The sequence below is a fragment of the Chiloscyllium plagiosum genome, unplaced genomic scaffold (genome assembly GCF_037043375.1).
Source record: "Chiloscyllium plagiosum isolate Xiang-an unplaced genomic scaffold, Cpla_swu_hap1 HiC_scaffold_4, whole genome shotgun sequence".
Lineage (NCBI taxonomy): Eukaryota > Metazoa > Chordata > Chondrichthyes > Orectolobiformes > Hemiscylliidae > Chiloscyllium > Chiloscyllium plagiosum.
In genome coordinates this window covers 148,365,745-148,381,160 of record NW_028270142.1, presented here as the reverse complement: position 1 = coordinate 148,381,160, position 15,416 = coordinate 148,365,745, and the positions used below count along the sequence as shown (strand labels likewise).

The 15,416-nt window shown below is 44.4% G+C and overlaps 1 protein-coding gene across 2 annotated transcripts in view; it reads right to left on the bottom strand.

The window, feature by feature from the left end:
- The window catches only part of LOC122548787 (nucleolar transcription factor 1), an 87,081-nt gene that overhangs the window by 36,433 nt on the left and 35,232 nt on the right, over positions 1-15,416 (bottom strand). For both annotated transcript variants that reach the window (XM_087986780.1, XM_087986782.1), the window contains exons 3-7: positions 13,712-13,887; positions 12,596-12,679; positions 12,137-12,292; positions 11,357-11,421; positions 3,843-3,963 (exon numbers count right to left, since the gene is read on the bottom strand). In XM_087986780.1, the coding sequence (XP_087842906.1) occupies positions 3,843-3,963; positions 11,357-11,421; positions 12,137-12,292; positions 12,596-12,679; positions 13,712-13,887 (602 nt within the window). The remainder of the gene's footprint in view (positions 1-3,842; positions 3,964-11,356; positions 11,422-12,136; positions 12,293-12,595; positions 12,680-13,711; positions 13,888-15,416) is intronic.

Genomic DNA, 15,416 nt, shown 5'->3' with positions numbered 1-15,416 from the left:
ACAGGGGGGTCAGGACTGGCAGTTAAACCTCCATGGTTTTTCAACTTATCGAAAAGACAGAGAGGTGGGCAGAGGGGGTGGGGTTGCCTTGTTAGTTAAGAACAAAATTAAATCTATGGTATTGAATGACATAGCGTCGGATGATGTGGAGTCTGTGTGGGTGGAATTGAGGAACCACAAAGGCAAAAAAAACATAATTGGAGTTGTGTATAGACCTCCTAACAGTGGTCAGGACCAGGGACGCAACATGTACCGGGAAATAGAGAAGGCATGTCAGAAAGGCAAGGTTACATTGATCATGGGAGACTTCAATATGCAGGTGGACTGGGTAAATAATGTTGTTAGTGGATCTAAAGAAAGGGAATTCATGGAATGCTTACAGGATGGCTTTTTGGAACAGCTTGTCATGGAGCCCACAAGAGAGCAGGCTATTCTGGACCTAGTGCTTTGCAATGAACCAGACTCTATAAAAGATCTTAAAGTAAGGGAACCCTTAGGAAGTAGCGACCATAATATGATAGAGTTCAGTCTGGAGTTTGAAAGGGAGAAGGCAAAATCGGATGTAATGGTGTTACAGTTGAATAAAGGTAATTATGAGGGCATGAGAGAGGAACTGACTAAAATAGACTGGAAGCAGAGGCTAACCGGGAAGACAGTAGAGCAAAAATGGCAGGAGTTTGTAGGTATAATTGAGGACACTGTACAGAGGTTCATTCCCAAGAAAAGAAAGATTAACCGGGGAGGGATTAGACAACCTTGGCTGACAAAGGAAGTCAGGAAATGTATTAAAGAAAAAGAGAGATCCTATAAAGTGGCTAAGAACAGTGGGAAATCAGAAGATTGGGAAGGATACAAAAGCAAACAGAGGATAACAAAGAGTGTAATAAGAAAGGAGAGGATCAAATATGAAGGTAGGCTAGCCAGTAATATTAGAAATAATAGTAAAAGTTTCTTTCAGTACATAAGAAACAAACGACAGGCAAAAGTAGACATTGGGCCACTTCAAACTGATGCAGGAAGCCTAGTGATGGGAGATAAGGAAATAGCAGGAGAACTTAACAAGTACTTTGCGTCAGTCTTCACAGTGGAAGACATGAGTAATATCCCAAAAATTAAAGGGTGTCACGGGGCTGAGTTGAGTATGGTTGCCATTACGAAAGAGAGAGTGCTAGAAAAGTTAAAAAGTCTTAAAATTGATAAATCTCCTGGCCCCGATGGGATACACCCTAGAGTTCTGAGAGAGGTGGCTGAGGAAATAGCAGAGGCATTGGTTGAGATCTTTCAAGAGTCACTGGAGTCAGGAAAGGTCCCGGATGATTGGAAGATGGCTGTTGTAACCCCCTTGTTCAAGAAAGGATCAAGGCAAAAGATGGAAAATTATAGGCCAATCAGCTTAACCTCGGTTGTTGGTAAAATTCTAGAATCCATCATTAAGGATGAGGTTTCTAAATTCTTGGAAGAGCAGAGTCTGATTAGAAAAAGTCAACATGGATTTAGTAAAGGGAGGTCATGCCTGACAAACCTGTTGGAATTTTTTGAAGAGGTAACAAGTAGGTTAGACCAGGGAAACCCAGTGGATGTGGTCTATCTAGACTTTCAAAAGGCCTTTGATAAGGTGCCACACGGGAGGCTGCTGAGCAAGGTGAGGGCCCATGGTGTTCGAGGTGAGCTGCTGGGATGGATTGAGGATTGGCTGTCTAACAGAAGGCAGAGTTGGGATAAAAGGTTCTTTTTCAGAATGGCAGCCGGTGACGAACGGTGTCCCGCAGGGTTCGGTGCTGGGGCCACAGCTGTTCGCATTATATATTAACGATTTGGATGAGGGAACCGGGGGCATTCTAGCGAAGTTTGCCGATGATACGAAGTTAGATGGACAGGCAGGTAGTACTGAGGAAGTGGGGAGGCTACAGAAGGATCTTGACAGGTTGGGAGAGTGGTCCAGGAAATGGCTGATGGAATTTAACGTGAGCAAGTGCGAGGTCTTGCACTTTGGCAAAAAGAATAAAAGCATAGACTACTTTCTAAATGGTGAGAAAATTAATAAAGCCAAAGCACAAAGGGATCTGGGAGTGCTAGTCGAGGATTCTCTAAAGGTAAACATGCAGGTTGAGTCCGTGATTATGAAAGCGAATGCAATGTTGTCTCTTATCTCAAGAGGGTTGGAATATAAAAGCAGAGATGTACTACTAAGACTTTATAAAGCTCTGGTTAGGCCCCATTTGGAGTACTGTGTCCAGTTTTGGTCCCCACACCTCAGGAAGGACATACTGGCACTGGAACGTGTCCAGCGGAGATTCACACGGATGATCCCTGGAATGACAGGTCTAACATATGAGGAACGGCTGAGGATACTGGGATTGTATTCGTTGGAGTTTAGAAGATTAAGGGGAGACTTAATAGAGACGTACAAAATAATACATGGCTTGGAAAAGGTGGATGCTAGGAAATTGTTTCAGTTAAACGAGGAGACTAGGACCCGTGGACACAGCCTTAGAATTAGAGGGGTCATTTCAGAACAGAAATGCGGAGACATTTCTTCAGCCAGAGAGTGGTGGGCCTGTGGAATTCATTGCCACGGAGTGCAGTGGAAGCCGGGACGCTAAATGTCTTCAAGGCCGAGATTGATAGATTCTTGTTGTCTCGAGGAATTAAGGGCTACGGGGAGAACGCTGGTAAGTGGAGCTGAAATGCGCATCAGCCATGATTGAATGGCGGAGTGGACTCGATGGGCCAAATGGCCTTACTTCCACTCCTATGTCTTATGGTCTTATTTCGGACTGAGATGAGAGAAATGACATCATCCGGAGAGGGGTTAGCCTGTGGAATTATGTGGTTGTGATCAAAAAATTCAAAGTTTTAAAGAGGAGTTGGAACTAGGTTTTAAGGCTAAAGGGATTGTAGGGCATGGGAAGAAAGCAAGAATGGTCAGCCATGATCCTATTGAATAATAATAGTGGGTGGCATGGTGGCACAGTGGTTAGCACTGCTGCCTCACAGCGCCAGAGACCCGGGTTCAGTTCCCGCCTCAGGCGACTTACTGTGTGGAGTTTACACATTCTCCCCGTGTCTGTGTGGGTTTCCTCCGGGTGCTCCGGTTTCCTCCCACAGTCCAAAGATGTGCAGGTCAGGTGAATTGGCCATGCTAAATTGCCCGTAGTGTTAGGTAAGGGATAAATGTAGGGGTTGCGCTTCGGCGGGTCGGTGTGGACTTATTGGGCCGAAGGGCCTGTTTCCACACTGTAATGTAATCTGTAATAAAGTGGGCTTGAAAATCTGAATGGTCTACTCTTGCTCCTAACTTCTATGTTTCTATATAAGGCAGCTTTCTTTTTTTAAAATGTTTTCATCTAGAAGGATAAGAGCAGCAGATACTGCCACCTTGAGGTTCCCCTTCAAGCCACTGACCAGCCTGACTCGGAAATAAATTGGCATTCTCTCAGTGTCTTTGGGTGAAAATTCTGAAATCCACAGCCTACATTTTGAGTCTACATACAGCACATGGACTGCGGTGGTTCAAGTGTAAACAGGAATGGGCAATGAATGCGAGCATTCTCAATGAAGCAACAAAGAGAAGTGATCTGTGATCTGGTATGAGGAACAGCCACTATGAAAACAGCTGATTTTCATACAAAATATACTGGTTATGATACCCTGCAGTGAAGGGAATACTCCAAACCCACCAGGTCTGGTTTGATTACAACACAGTCCACACGACAATGTTACTCTAACCGATTTCGACGTTAAATGTAACTGCAAGGTGACTAATGAATAAGTAATTCACCATTCAGGGAGCAGATGAAAGTGACTACATTTCTCAGTTCGCTGAATATTGCATCCTTTACCTCAGGGTGAACTTTCAGGAACGCCTTTTTCTCATGATTATACCATAACTGCTGGGGTGTCTTTGGCTTTTCAGGAATATCTGATTTTCTCTGTTCTTCAATGAGATCAGGATGCTCATCCCTGGGAACATAGATCATTCAAAGAAATTAACATAATTGCCATCACCCTACATCATTAGTTTGCCATTTTACTCCAGTAATGAGGATAAATTGAAGGAGTTGGGACTGTTCTCTCTGGAAAGGTGGTGGTGGAGAGGTGATTTGATGGAGGTTTTTAAAATCATGAGTGGTCTGGATTGAGTTGATACAGAGAGGCTGTTCCCACTTGTTAAAAAAAATGAATGAGAGGGCACTGATTAAAGTGATGAACAAATGAAGTAAGGGTGATGTGAAAAAACTTTTTCACACAGCATGTAGTTAGGGTCTGGAATGCACGGCCTGGAAATGTGGTGGAGGCAAGTTTAATTGAGGCATTAAAGAGGGGCACTGGATGGTTATTTGCACAGAATGGTGAGCAGCGACATAGGGGAAAGGCAGGAGATTGGCCCTAGGTAACAGAAACAGTGCAGACATGATTGGCCAAGCAGCTCCTTCTGCAGTAACAATTCTGTAATTCTCCCTTATAATGAAAACAGAATCACATTGGGGGTATAGGATTCAACACAGATTCTGAGGTACAGAATCTCTCTCTCTCTCTCTCACACACACACACACACATTCTATTACTGGAGTACAAGTCTCCCTCATCCTTCCAGCCACATTGACTCTCACTGGGGTATAGGTCACACTGATTTACACACACAATGACTCTCACTGGGGTATGGTTAAAACTGATTATCTCCTATGGTGTGATATTACACCAACTCCACATAAAGCCTGTTTGCTGCTTTGTTGAATTTAGTACTGTTCTCATTTTTTGTGGTTTATTCTTGGATTGTGTGCTTCTTTTTAAATTCACTCATGGAAATTTTTGAACCAAGGCTGATCGAAGGTCAGGAGCTGAATCGCCTTGGCAGAACCCAAACTGAACATCACTTGAGTAGGTTACTTCTTAGCTTGATAGCACTGTTGATAATACCTTCTATCACATTACTGATGATCAAAAGTAGACTGCTGGAGTGGTAACTGGCCAGGTTGGATTGTCCTGTTTTTTGTGTACAGGATATACCTGGGCAATTTTCCACATTAAGTGAATGCATGATGAATGTTAGGACCCTGGGACGCACAGAGATACACAGTGACCTTGGTTCCTTAAGGTATCAGGACAGGTGGATAAAGTGATTAAGGCGGCATTTGGTGCACGTACCTTTACTAGCCTAGGCACCAACAACCTAGGTAGGAAGAAAGGTGGGGATCTAAGGCAGAAATTCAGGGAGCTAGGGTGGAAACTCAGAGCTAGAACAAACACAGTTGTTATTTCTGGTTTGTTGCCCATGCCACTTGATAGTGAAGTGAGGATTAGGGAGACAACAGGGCTGAATTGCAGGGATGGTGCAGGGGGGAGGGTTTCAGATTCTTGAATAATTCAAGCTCTTTCTGGGGAAGATGGGACCTCTACAAACAGGATGCCCTTCACCTGAACCAGAGGAGTACTAATATCCTGGGAGGGAAATTTGCTAATGCTCTTCCGGGGAGGAGGTTAAACTAATGCAGCAGGGGGATGGGAACCTGAATTGTAGTTCCAGTGTACAGGAGGTTGAGGGTAGTGAGGTCAGGGATAGGTTTACAAGGCTGCAAGGGGGCACCGGCAATCAGGGTATTAGTTTGAAATGTGTGTACTTCAATGTAGGAGCATCCGGAATAAGGTGGGTGAACTTGCAGCATGGATAGGTACCTGGGATTTTGATGTTGTGGCCATTTCAGAGACATGGGGCTCGCGGAGGGACAGGAATGGTTGTTGCAGATTCCAGGGTTTAGATGTTTCAGTAAGAACAGAGAAGATGGGGATGGTGGTGGTGGTGGTGGGGGGCCTTGTTAATCAAGGGTGGTATTCCAGCAGCTGTGAGAACGTGAGGACTCATCCACTGAGGTAGTTTGGGCTGAGGTTAGAAACAGGAAAGGAGAGGTCATCCTGTTGGGAGTTTTCTATAGCCCTCCAAATTGTTCCAGAGATGTACAGGAAAGGATAGCTAAGATGATTTTCGAAAGGAATGAGAGTAACAGGGTAGCTGTTATGGGGGCCTTTAACTTCCCCAACATTGACTGGGAATACGATAGTTCAAATAGTCTAGATGGGTCGGTTTTTATTCAATGTGTGCAGGAGGGTTTCCTAACACAGTATGTAGACTGGCCAACAAGGGGCAATGGCATATTGGATTTGGTACTGGGGAACAAATCCGGCCATGTGTTAGATTTGGAGATAGGTGACCACTTTTGCGATGGTGACCATAATTTGGCTATGTTTACAATAGCAATGGGAAGGGATAGGTATATACCACAGGGAAAGTAGTATAACTGGGGGAAAGGCAATTATGATGCAATTAGGCAAGATTTAACATGCATAGGATGGGGAGGGAAACTATAGAGGATGGACGCACTTGAAATGTGGAGCTTATTCAAGGAACAGCTACTGCGGGTCCTTGGTAAGTATATACCTATCAGACAGGGAGGTAGCTGTCAAGGGAGGGAGCCAGGGTTTACTAAAGAAGTTGAAGCTCTTGTCACGAGAAAGAAGAAGGCTTATGTGAGGATGAAGCATGAAGGCTCAGTTAGGGGACTTGAGAGTTATACGTTAGCCAGAAAAGATCTAAAGAGAGGGTTAAGAGGAGCCAGAAGGGGACATGAGAAGTTGTTGGCAAATAGGATCAAGGAAAACCCTAAGGCCTTCTATCAGTATATCAGGAATAAAAGAATGACTAGAGTAAGATTAGGGCCAATCAAAGGTAGCAATGGAAAGGAGTGTGTGGAATCTGAGGACATAGGGGAAGTGTTTAATGAATACTTTCCGTCAGTATTCACATTGGAAAAGGGTAATGTTAGTGAGAACACTGAGATACAGGCTACTAGATTAGATGGGATTGCGGTTGACAAAGAGGCGGTTTTAGCAATTTTGGAAGATCTGAAAATAGACAAGACCCCTGGGCCTGGTGGAATTTATCCTCAGATTCTCTGAGATGCCAGAGAGGAGATTGCAGAACCTTTGGCTTTGATCTTTATGTCATCATTGTCGACTGTAGCACTAGAAGTCTGGAGGACAGCAAATGCTGTTCCCTTGTTCAAAAAGGGGAGCCGAGACAACCCTGGTAATTATAGGCCAGTGAACCTTACTTTGGTTGTGGTAAGATGTTGGAAAAGGTTATAAGAGAGCGGACTTATAATCAACTGGAAAGGAATCATTTGATTAGAGATAGTCAACATGGTTTTGTGAAGGTAGGTTGTGCCTAATTAATCTTATTGAGTTCTTCGAGAAGGTGACAAAACAGGTGGATGAAGGTAAAGCAGTTGATGTGGTGTATATGGACTTCAGTATGGCATTGATAAGGTTCCACACGGTAGGCTACTGCACAAAATATGGAGTTTCAGGATTGAAGGTGATTTAGCGAATTGGATCAGAAATTGGCTAACTGAAAGAAGACAGAGGATGGGGGTTGATGGGAAATGTTTATCCTGGAGTTCAGTTACCAGTGGCGTTCCACAAGGATCTGTTTTGGGGCCACTGTTGTTTGTCATTTTTATAGATTATCTGGATATGGGCTTAGAAGGATGGGTCAGTAAATTTGCAGATGGCACTAAGGTAGGCAGAGTTGTGGATAGTACTGAAGGATGTTGTGGGTTAAAGAGGGACATAGATAAGATGCAGAGCTCGGCGGAAAAGTGGCAAATGAGTTTAATGTGGAAAAGTGTGAGATAGTCCACTTTGGAAGAAATAACAGGAATGCAGGGTACTGGGCTAATGGTAAAATTCTTGGCAGTGTAGATGAACAGAGAAATCTCAGTGTCCTAGTGTGTAAATCCCTGAAAGTTACCACACAGATTGATAAGGTTGTTAAGAAGGCATATGGTGTGTTGGCTTTTATTGGTAGGGGGAATTAAGTTTCTGAGCCACAAGGTCATGCTTCAGATGTACAAAACATTTATAAGGCCACACCTGGAGTATTGCATACAGTTCTGGTCACCACAATATAGGAAGGATTTGGAAGCTTTGGAAAGGGTTCAGAGAAGATTTACTAGGATGTTGCTTGGTCTGGAGGAAAGGCCTTATAAGGAAAGGCTGAGAGACTTGAGGCTGTTTTCATTAGAGATAATAAGATTGAGAGGTGACTTAATTGAGACATACAAGATAATCAAAGGGTTAAATAGAGTGGACAGTGAGAGCCTTTTTCCTCGGATGGTGAAGGCTACCATGAGGGGACATAGCTTTAAATTGAGGGGTGGTAGAATTAGGACAGATATCAGGGGTAGTTGCTTTACTCAGAGTAGTAGGGGCGTGAATGGCCTGCCTGCAACAGTAGCAGACTCGCTAAGGGCATTTGCCATACATAAGGATAATAATGGAACGGTGTAAGTTAGATGGGCATCAGATTAATTTCACAGGTCGACACAACATCGAGAGCTGAATAGCCTGTACTGTTCCATAATGTTCTACGTGCACTTGCAACGCCAAAGCAGACAACGTTACAAGGCATACAAGTGTGAGGTCATGTATTTTGGTAGGAAGAATAGATGCACGGACTATTTTCAAAATGGGGAGAAAATTCAGAAGTCTGGGTGTTCTAATCTAGAATTCTCTCAAGGTAAACTTGCAGGTTGAGTCAGTCAGTAGAAAGGCAAATGCAATGTTGGCATTTATTTTGAGAGCACTTGAATATAAAAGCAAGGATGTACTTCTGAGGCTCTATAAGTCTCTGATCAGACAACACATGGAGTATTGGGTGCAGTTTTGGGCCCCATATCTCAGGAAGGTTGGCCCTGGGGTATGTTCAGAGGAGGTTCACGAGAATGGCCCCAGGAATGAAAAGCTTAACATATGAGGAAACTTTGAGGACTCTGGAGTTATGCTCGATGGAGTTTAGAAGGATGAGGGGGACTCTAATTGAAACACACAGAATGGCCTGGACAGAGTAGAAGTTGGGAAGATGTTTCCATTGGTAGGAAAGACTAGGACCCAAAGATACAGCCTTAGATTAAAGGGAAGATCTATTAGAACAGAGATAAGGAGAAACTTCTTCAGCCAAAGAGTGGTGAATCTCTGGAATTCATTGCCACAGAAGGCTAGGTCATTGAGTATATTTAAGACTGAGATAAATAGGTTCTTGAGTATCAAGGAAATCAAGGGTTATGGGGAGAAAGTGGGAGAATGCAGCTGAGAAACTTATTAGCCATGATTGAATGGCGGGGCAGACCTAATGAGCTGAATGGTCTAATTTCTGCTCCTATGTCTTATCATCTTATAGTTATAGGGCCAAGTGTTGGAAAATAGGATTAGAATCGCTTCGTGGTCGTTTTTGACCAGCACAGACTCAATGGGCCAAACAGCCTTTTCTCTGTGTTGTAGATTTCAATGACTTTAATGTCAGGTTGATGTCAGTATTATAACTGTACTGGAACAGCTTAGCTAGTTTTGGAGCTCATGTCTTCAGTACTATTGCTGGAATGTTGACAGAGCCACAGCTTTTGCAGTATTCAATGCCTCTAACCGTTTCTTGAGATCAAGTGAATCAAATTGGCCGAAGACTGGTATGTGTGATGCTGGGGATCTCTGGAGGAGGCCAATCCACTCAGCACTTGTGGCTGCAGATACTGAGAATGAGTCAGCCTTAGCATTTAGATGGATGTGCTCGGCTCCTCCATCATTGAAAATTGGGATATTTGTGGAACCTCCCCCCTCCAGTAGTTGTTTAATTATCCACCACCATTCACGACTGAAGAGCTTAGATTTGTATTGTGCCTTGGTGAGCCCACACCTGGAGTACTGCGTGCAGTTTTGCTCTCCCTATCTAAGTAAGGATTGTTATTTTAGTCAACACAATTGGACACGTCAGGTGGGAATTGAACCTAGACCTTCTGACCCAGAGATACAGACATTGCTATTGCGCCACATGATGCAAGGGAGGATATACATGACATAGAGGCAGATTCATCAGATTAATTCTTGGAATGGTTGGCTTGTCTTATGAGGAGAAATTGCGGAAACTGGGTCTGTGTTTCCTTGAGTTTCAAAGAATGAGAGGTGACCTCAATGAAATTTGTAAAATTCTTAGAAAGTGACAAGGTCTATATAGATAGGACTTTTCCCCTGGCTGCACTCTAGAATCAGGTGACATAATCTCAGGATAAGGGACAGGCCATTTAAGATTGAGATGAATTGGAGTTTCTTCACTCAGAGACTGGTGAATCTTTGGAATTCTCTACCGCAGATAGCTCAATCATTGACCATGCTCACAACAGAAATTAATGGATTTCTGGAGACAAATGATATTAAGAAACATGGAGATGGAATTGCAGGAAAATGGCATTGAGTTAGAAAAACATGTTGCGGCTGTACAGGACATTGGTTAGGCCACTTTTGGAATATTGTGTTCAGTTCTCGTCTCCATCCCATCGGAAAGATGTTGTGAAACTTGAAAGGATTCAGAAAAGATCTACAAGGATGTTGCCAGGGTTGGAGGATTTGAGCTTAAAAATGTGTTGCTGGAAAAGCGCAGCAGGCCAGGCAGCATCAATGCAACAGAAGAATCGACGTTTCGGGCATAAGCCCTTCTTCAGGAATGAGGAAAGTGTGTCCAGCAGGCTAAGATAAAAGGTAGGGAGGAGGGACTTGGGGGAGGGGCGTTGGGAATGCGATAGGTGGAAGGAGGTTAAGGTGAGGGTGATAGGCCGGAGTGGGGGTGGGGGCAGAGAGGTCGGGAAGAAGATTGCAGGTCAAGAAGGCTGTGCTGAGTCTGAGGGTTGGGACTGAGAAAAGGTGGGGGGAGGGGAAATGAGAAAGCTGGAGAAATCTGCAGATTTCTAGATTGGGTTGGGATATCTGGTCGGCATGAATGAGTTGGACCGAAGGACCTGTTTCCGTGCTGTGTATCTCTATGACTCTATCTGGTCCTGCTGGCTGAAACATTACTGAGCTCTGTCTATCTCTTGCTGTTTGGCAGACAAGTAGACCTGTTTTGTAGCTTCACCAGGTTGCCACCTCGCTTTTAGATATGCCTGGTGCTGCTCCTCACAAGCCTTCCTGCACTCTTCATTGAACTAGAGTTGATCCCCTGGCCTGATAGTAACGGTTGAGTGAGGGATTTGTCAAGTCATGAGATTGTAGGTTGTATTGGAGTACAATTCTGCTGCTGCATTATTACCTGTGCATTCACTAATGAGGGGGAATGGTATTGGGAGTACTTCCATTTAATCCTGGAATGCTCATCACTAATGTGCAGTTGATCAAGTACCAGTCACCTGTCAGTAGTCTTGATGAAGATACGTGCAGGATGTTTGACTACAGAGACCATCAGAACAACGATTTTGGAGAGACAGACAGACACACATACACTGAGAGCAGTTGTTGATAAAACAGTGAATGGTACCTGAATTTGGCCATTGCCTGCCCAAAATTCCCTTTCTCCTGCTGGAAGTCCTGAATGTACTTGAGCTGCAGAAAGGGAGTAGGAATATGGTTAAGATGGGGAGAGACAGCTGACACTGACAGCATCATTAGATTTGTTTCATCAGATGGAAAGTGTTTCCTTCTCATATGTCACTAACTCAACATGAAGCAAGGAGGAGGTCTCTCCTATCCTAATATATTTATTACTCAACCAATATTACTGAAATACATGGTCATCATCCCATTGTTGTCACTAGGATCATGCTGCATACAATTTGGTTGTGTTTCCTATGTTAGAACCATAACTGTACGAAGGTGAAGGTGGTGATGTAGGATCACAGCCGGTAATCCAGAGACCAAGGCTAACGCTCTGGGGACATGGGCTCAAATGACAGATGCTGTGAAATTTAAATGCAATTTATAATAAATTTGGAATCCAAAGCTAGTTTCAGTGATTAACATGACAACAATCAGTTGAAAAAAAAAAACCATCATTAATGTCCTTGTAGGAAGGAAATCTGCCTTCCTTACCTGGTCTCCAGAACTACAGCAATATGGTTGATTCTTAACTGCCCTCCAAAATGGCATAGCAAGCCACTAAATTCAAGGGGCAGTTAGGGATGGACAACAACGCTGGTCTTGCCAGCAAAAGCCACAATCCATGAAAGAATAATTTAAAAACACATTATGATGTTCAATGGCCATGAAAGTTACTTTTGAAATGCAAGGCTGTGTTTCTTTTTCTAATGGCCACTTGCACCTTTTTTTTCTCTGGCAGTTCCTTGTATTTCTTGGAAAGGATTTTTGTCAAGTCCAGGTTACTCATTTCTGGGTGAATCTTGGCATATTTGGCTCTTTTTTCCATGAAGAATCGAAAGTACGGAGTCAACGGTTTCTTCGGAAAATCAGGATGAGTCTGAAATAAAGATGCACAATTTAACAATTAACCCACAGCTGATCGTGTTGCTGTTTTACACCTACACACCCAGTGCCACAAAATGACACATCCCCACAGTCAGTTTCTCATACATACACTGAAGTCTTCATGTACAATCACATGCACAAAGGCACATAAAGACAGAAATTCACAGGGATGCTCTCACACAGTGTTGACAGCATACACACAGATGGATGTGCCAGCTCACCCAGAGCTGTCCCCATGCATCATTCCCCACCAGTCGAGTATCAGGGATATCAGGCTGAACACCCTTGAGTCTACCTTCAGTTTCTTGCCCTTGTATGGATTTTTCACAAACTCCACAGCATCTGTGAGTAGCTCACTCAGAGTGCGATATTTTCTGATCTAAGGAAATGAGAAAGTTAGATATGAACTGAAAGACTCCTAGCCCTTTGACAAATAAAGGACAATATCAATAGACAATAGAAGAGGAGACTATTACATTTGTTGCCATAGAATGTTCCGAAATACTCGACAAAGAAATCCAGTAAAATCTGCTGACAAGTTTGTGTCAAGCGGAGCTTTAAGATAACTGAGAAAACTGAAACTAGAAAGTGGATGTCAACTAACACATTCTAACTTTAACAAAAAATAAAACTGTTGTAGGAAATATGTGAGAAATGTTTATTTTTCAATGTGTTCACACCTTACAGTAAGAGGCACTGAGAAACGTTGGAAGTTACCTTTGAAAATTCAGCAATCTTTCTCAGTTATCATATGTTCTCAGACAAGCATAACACAGCCTGCCAGATCATGAATGCAGTCAAACAGAGTTTCCATGCTGCGCTGCAAAATTGTGGAGTTCCTCACAGCCTTTGCTATTTCAGCCAGCGACACAGACAGGTGATTGGGTGGATATTCTTCATACTCTTTATGGTCATGGGGTGACAGGGCAATCATCAGATCATGTGAGGTCATCAGGGTGAGAAATTTTCCTATCATAAGCCGTAGTGGCTTTTTTTGATGCCACCTATGTTGGTTCAGACCACAGCAGTGGCATGTTCCTTGCTTAGCTTTCCATCATTAACAGTTAAAGCTGAAGTATGTCAGGAGCTATCTGGTAAAACAGTCCAGTTTCATCCAGGTTATAAATGTCTTTTGGTCCATACTTGTTCAGGACGTGGGTGAGTCCAAATTAGAGTTCTCACTGCAGGCTTGCCTGTGATTCTGCGCTCTGGAATGTACTAACACTGCTCCTATTCATTGTCTAACCCTAATTACTGTGGAGAAGGTGCCAATAAAGACGGCTGTGTGCCCAGAACGGTGTAGTCTACGGTGGGTTTGAGGGACACGGAGGCACTGGGCTTGAGGGACGTATTGAGGTGGGTTTGAGGGATCTTGGATGGTGTGGTTTCTGTCACAAAGGTAATCACTAACCTCAGAGGCCAGTTTCAGCCACTTGAGCCGACACATTTCCCCAGTGAAGGGTCCGAATGCCACTTTCTCCCAGTTGAAGTGCGACTCGGTGGTTTTGTACTTCATGCAGTCTCCCTCTGGGATCAGGCTCTTTATCCGATCCAACAAACATTGTACATCTTCTTTACTCCATAGATCTGAAAGAAAATCCCCGCACTAATTTAACAGTTTGATCTGACAGATACAGTTTATAGGAACAAGATGTTGCCATTCAGCCCCTGCATCTGTTCTGCTATTCAATCGTGGCTGACCTGTATCTTCATCCAGCTTGATTCTGTCACCCTCAACACCTTCACAAAAAGAATCCTGAAATTTCCAACTGACTCCCAGCCTCAACAGCTTTACCAGGGATAAAGTTTTAGATTTCTATTCTCCTTTCTGTGGAGAAGTGTCTCCTGACATAATTTGTGAATAATTACAATTTTATGTTTCAGCTCCACTCATATGGATGTAACGTACTTCCTCACTTGCCCTGAATCCAAGAAATTGGTTTCTCCCATGGGTTTCAAGACAGCCCTAAAGGAAGACCAAGTGAACAAGCAGGAAGTTTGGCCCTGAGCACCACTGGGTCAGTGGTTAACATTAGAATTATTCAAAAGGCCAAATTTGAGAATCCTGCTGCTGTACATGACCCTGGACAGTCTCAGATTCCTCCCTCCCCTTCCTCGACCTTTCTATTTCTATCTCAGGCGACCGAATCAACACGGACATCTACTACAAACCAACCGACTCCCACAGCTACCTGGACTGCACCTCCTCCCATCCTGCCCCCTGTAAAAACGCCATCCCATTCTCCCAATTCCTTCGACTCCGCCGCATCTGCTCCCAGGAGGACCAGTTCCAAAAACGCACATCCCAGATGGCCTCCTTCTTCAAGGACCGCAATTTCCCCCCCGACGTGGTCGACGATGCCCTCCACCGCATCTCTTCCACTTCCCGATCCTCCGCCCTTGAACCCCGCCCCTCCAACCGCCACCAGGACAGAACCCCACTGGTCCTCACCTACCACCCCACTAACCTCCATGTACAGCGCATCATTCGCCGCCATTTCCACCACCTCCAAACGGACCCCACCACCAAGGATATATTTCCCTCCCCTCCCCTATCAGCATTCCGTAAAGACCACTCCCTCCATGACTCCCTCGTCAGATCCACACCCCCCACCAATCCAACCTCCACTCCCGGCACCTTCCCCTGCAACCGCAGGAGGTGCAAGACTTGCGCCCACACCTCCCCCCTCACCTCCCTCCAAGGCCCCAAAGGAAACTTCCATATCCGCCACAGATTCACCTGTACCTCCACACATATCATCTATTGCATCCTTTGCACCCGATGTGGCCTCCTCTATATTGGGGAGACAGGCCGCCTACTTGCGGAGCGTTTCAGAGAACACCTCTGGGACTCCCGGACCAACCAACCCAACCACACTGTAGCTCAACATTTCAATTCCCCCTCCCACTCCACCAAGGATATGCAGGTCTTTGGACTCCTCCATCGTCAGACCACAGCGAAACGACGGTTGGAGGAAGAACGCCTCATCTTCCGGCTAGGAACCCTCCAACCACAAGGGATGAACACGGATTTCACCAGTTTCCTCATTTCCCCTCCCCCCAGCCTGTCTCAGTCAAATCCATCAAATTCAGCACCGCCTTCCTAACCTGCAATC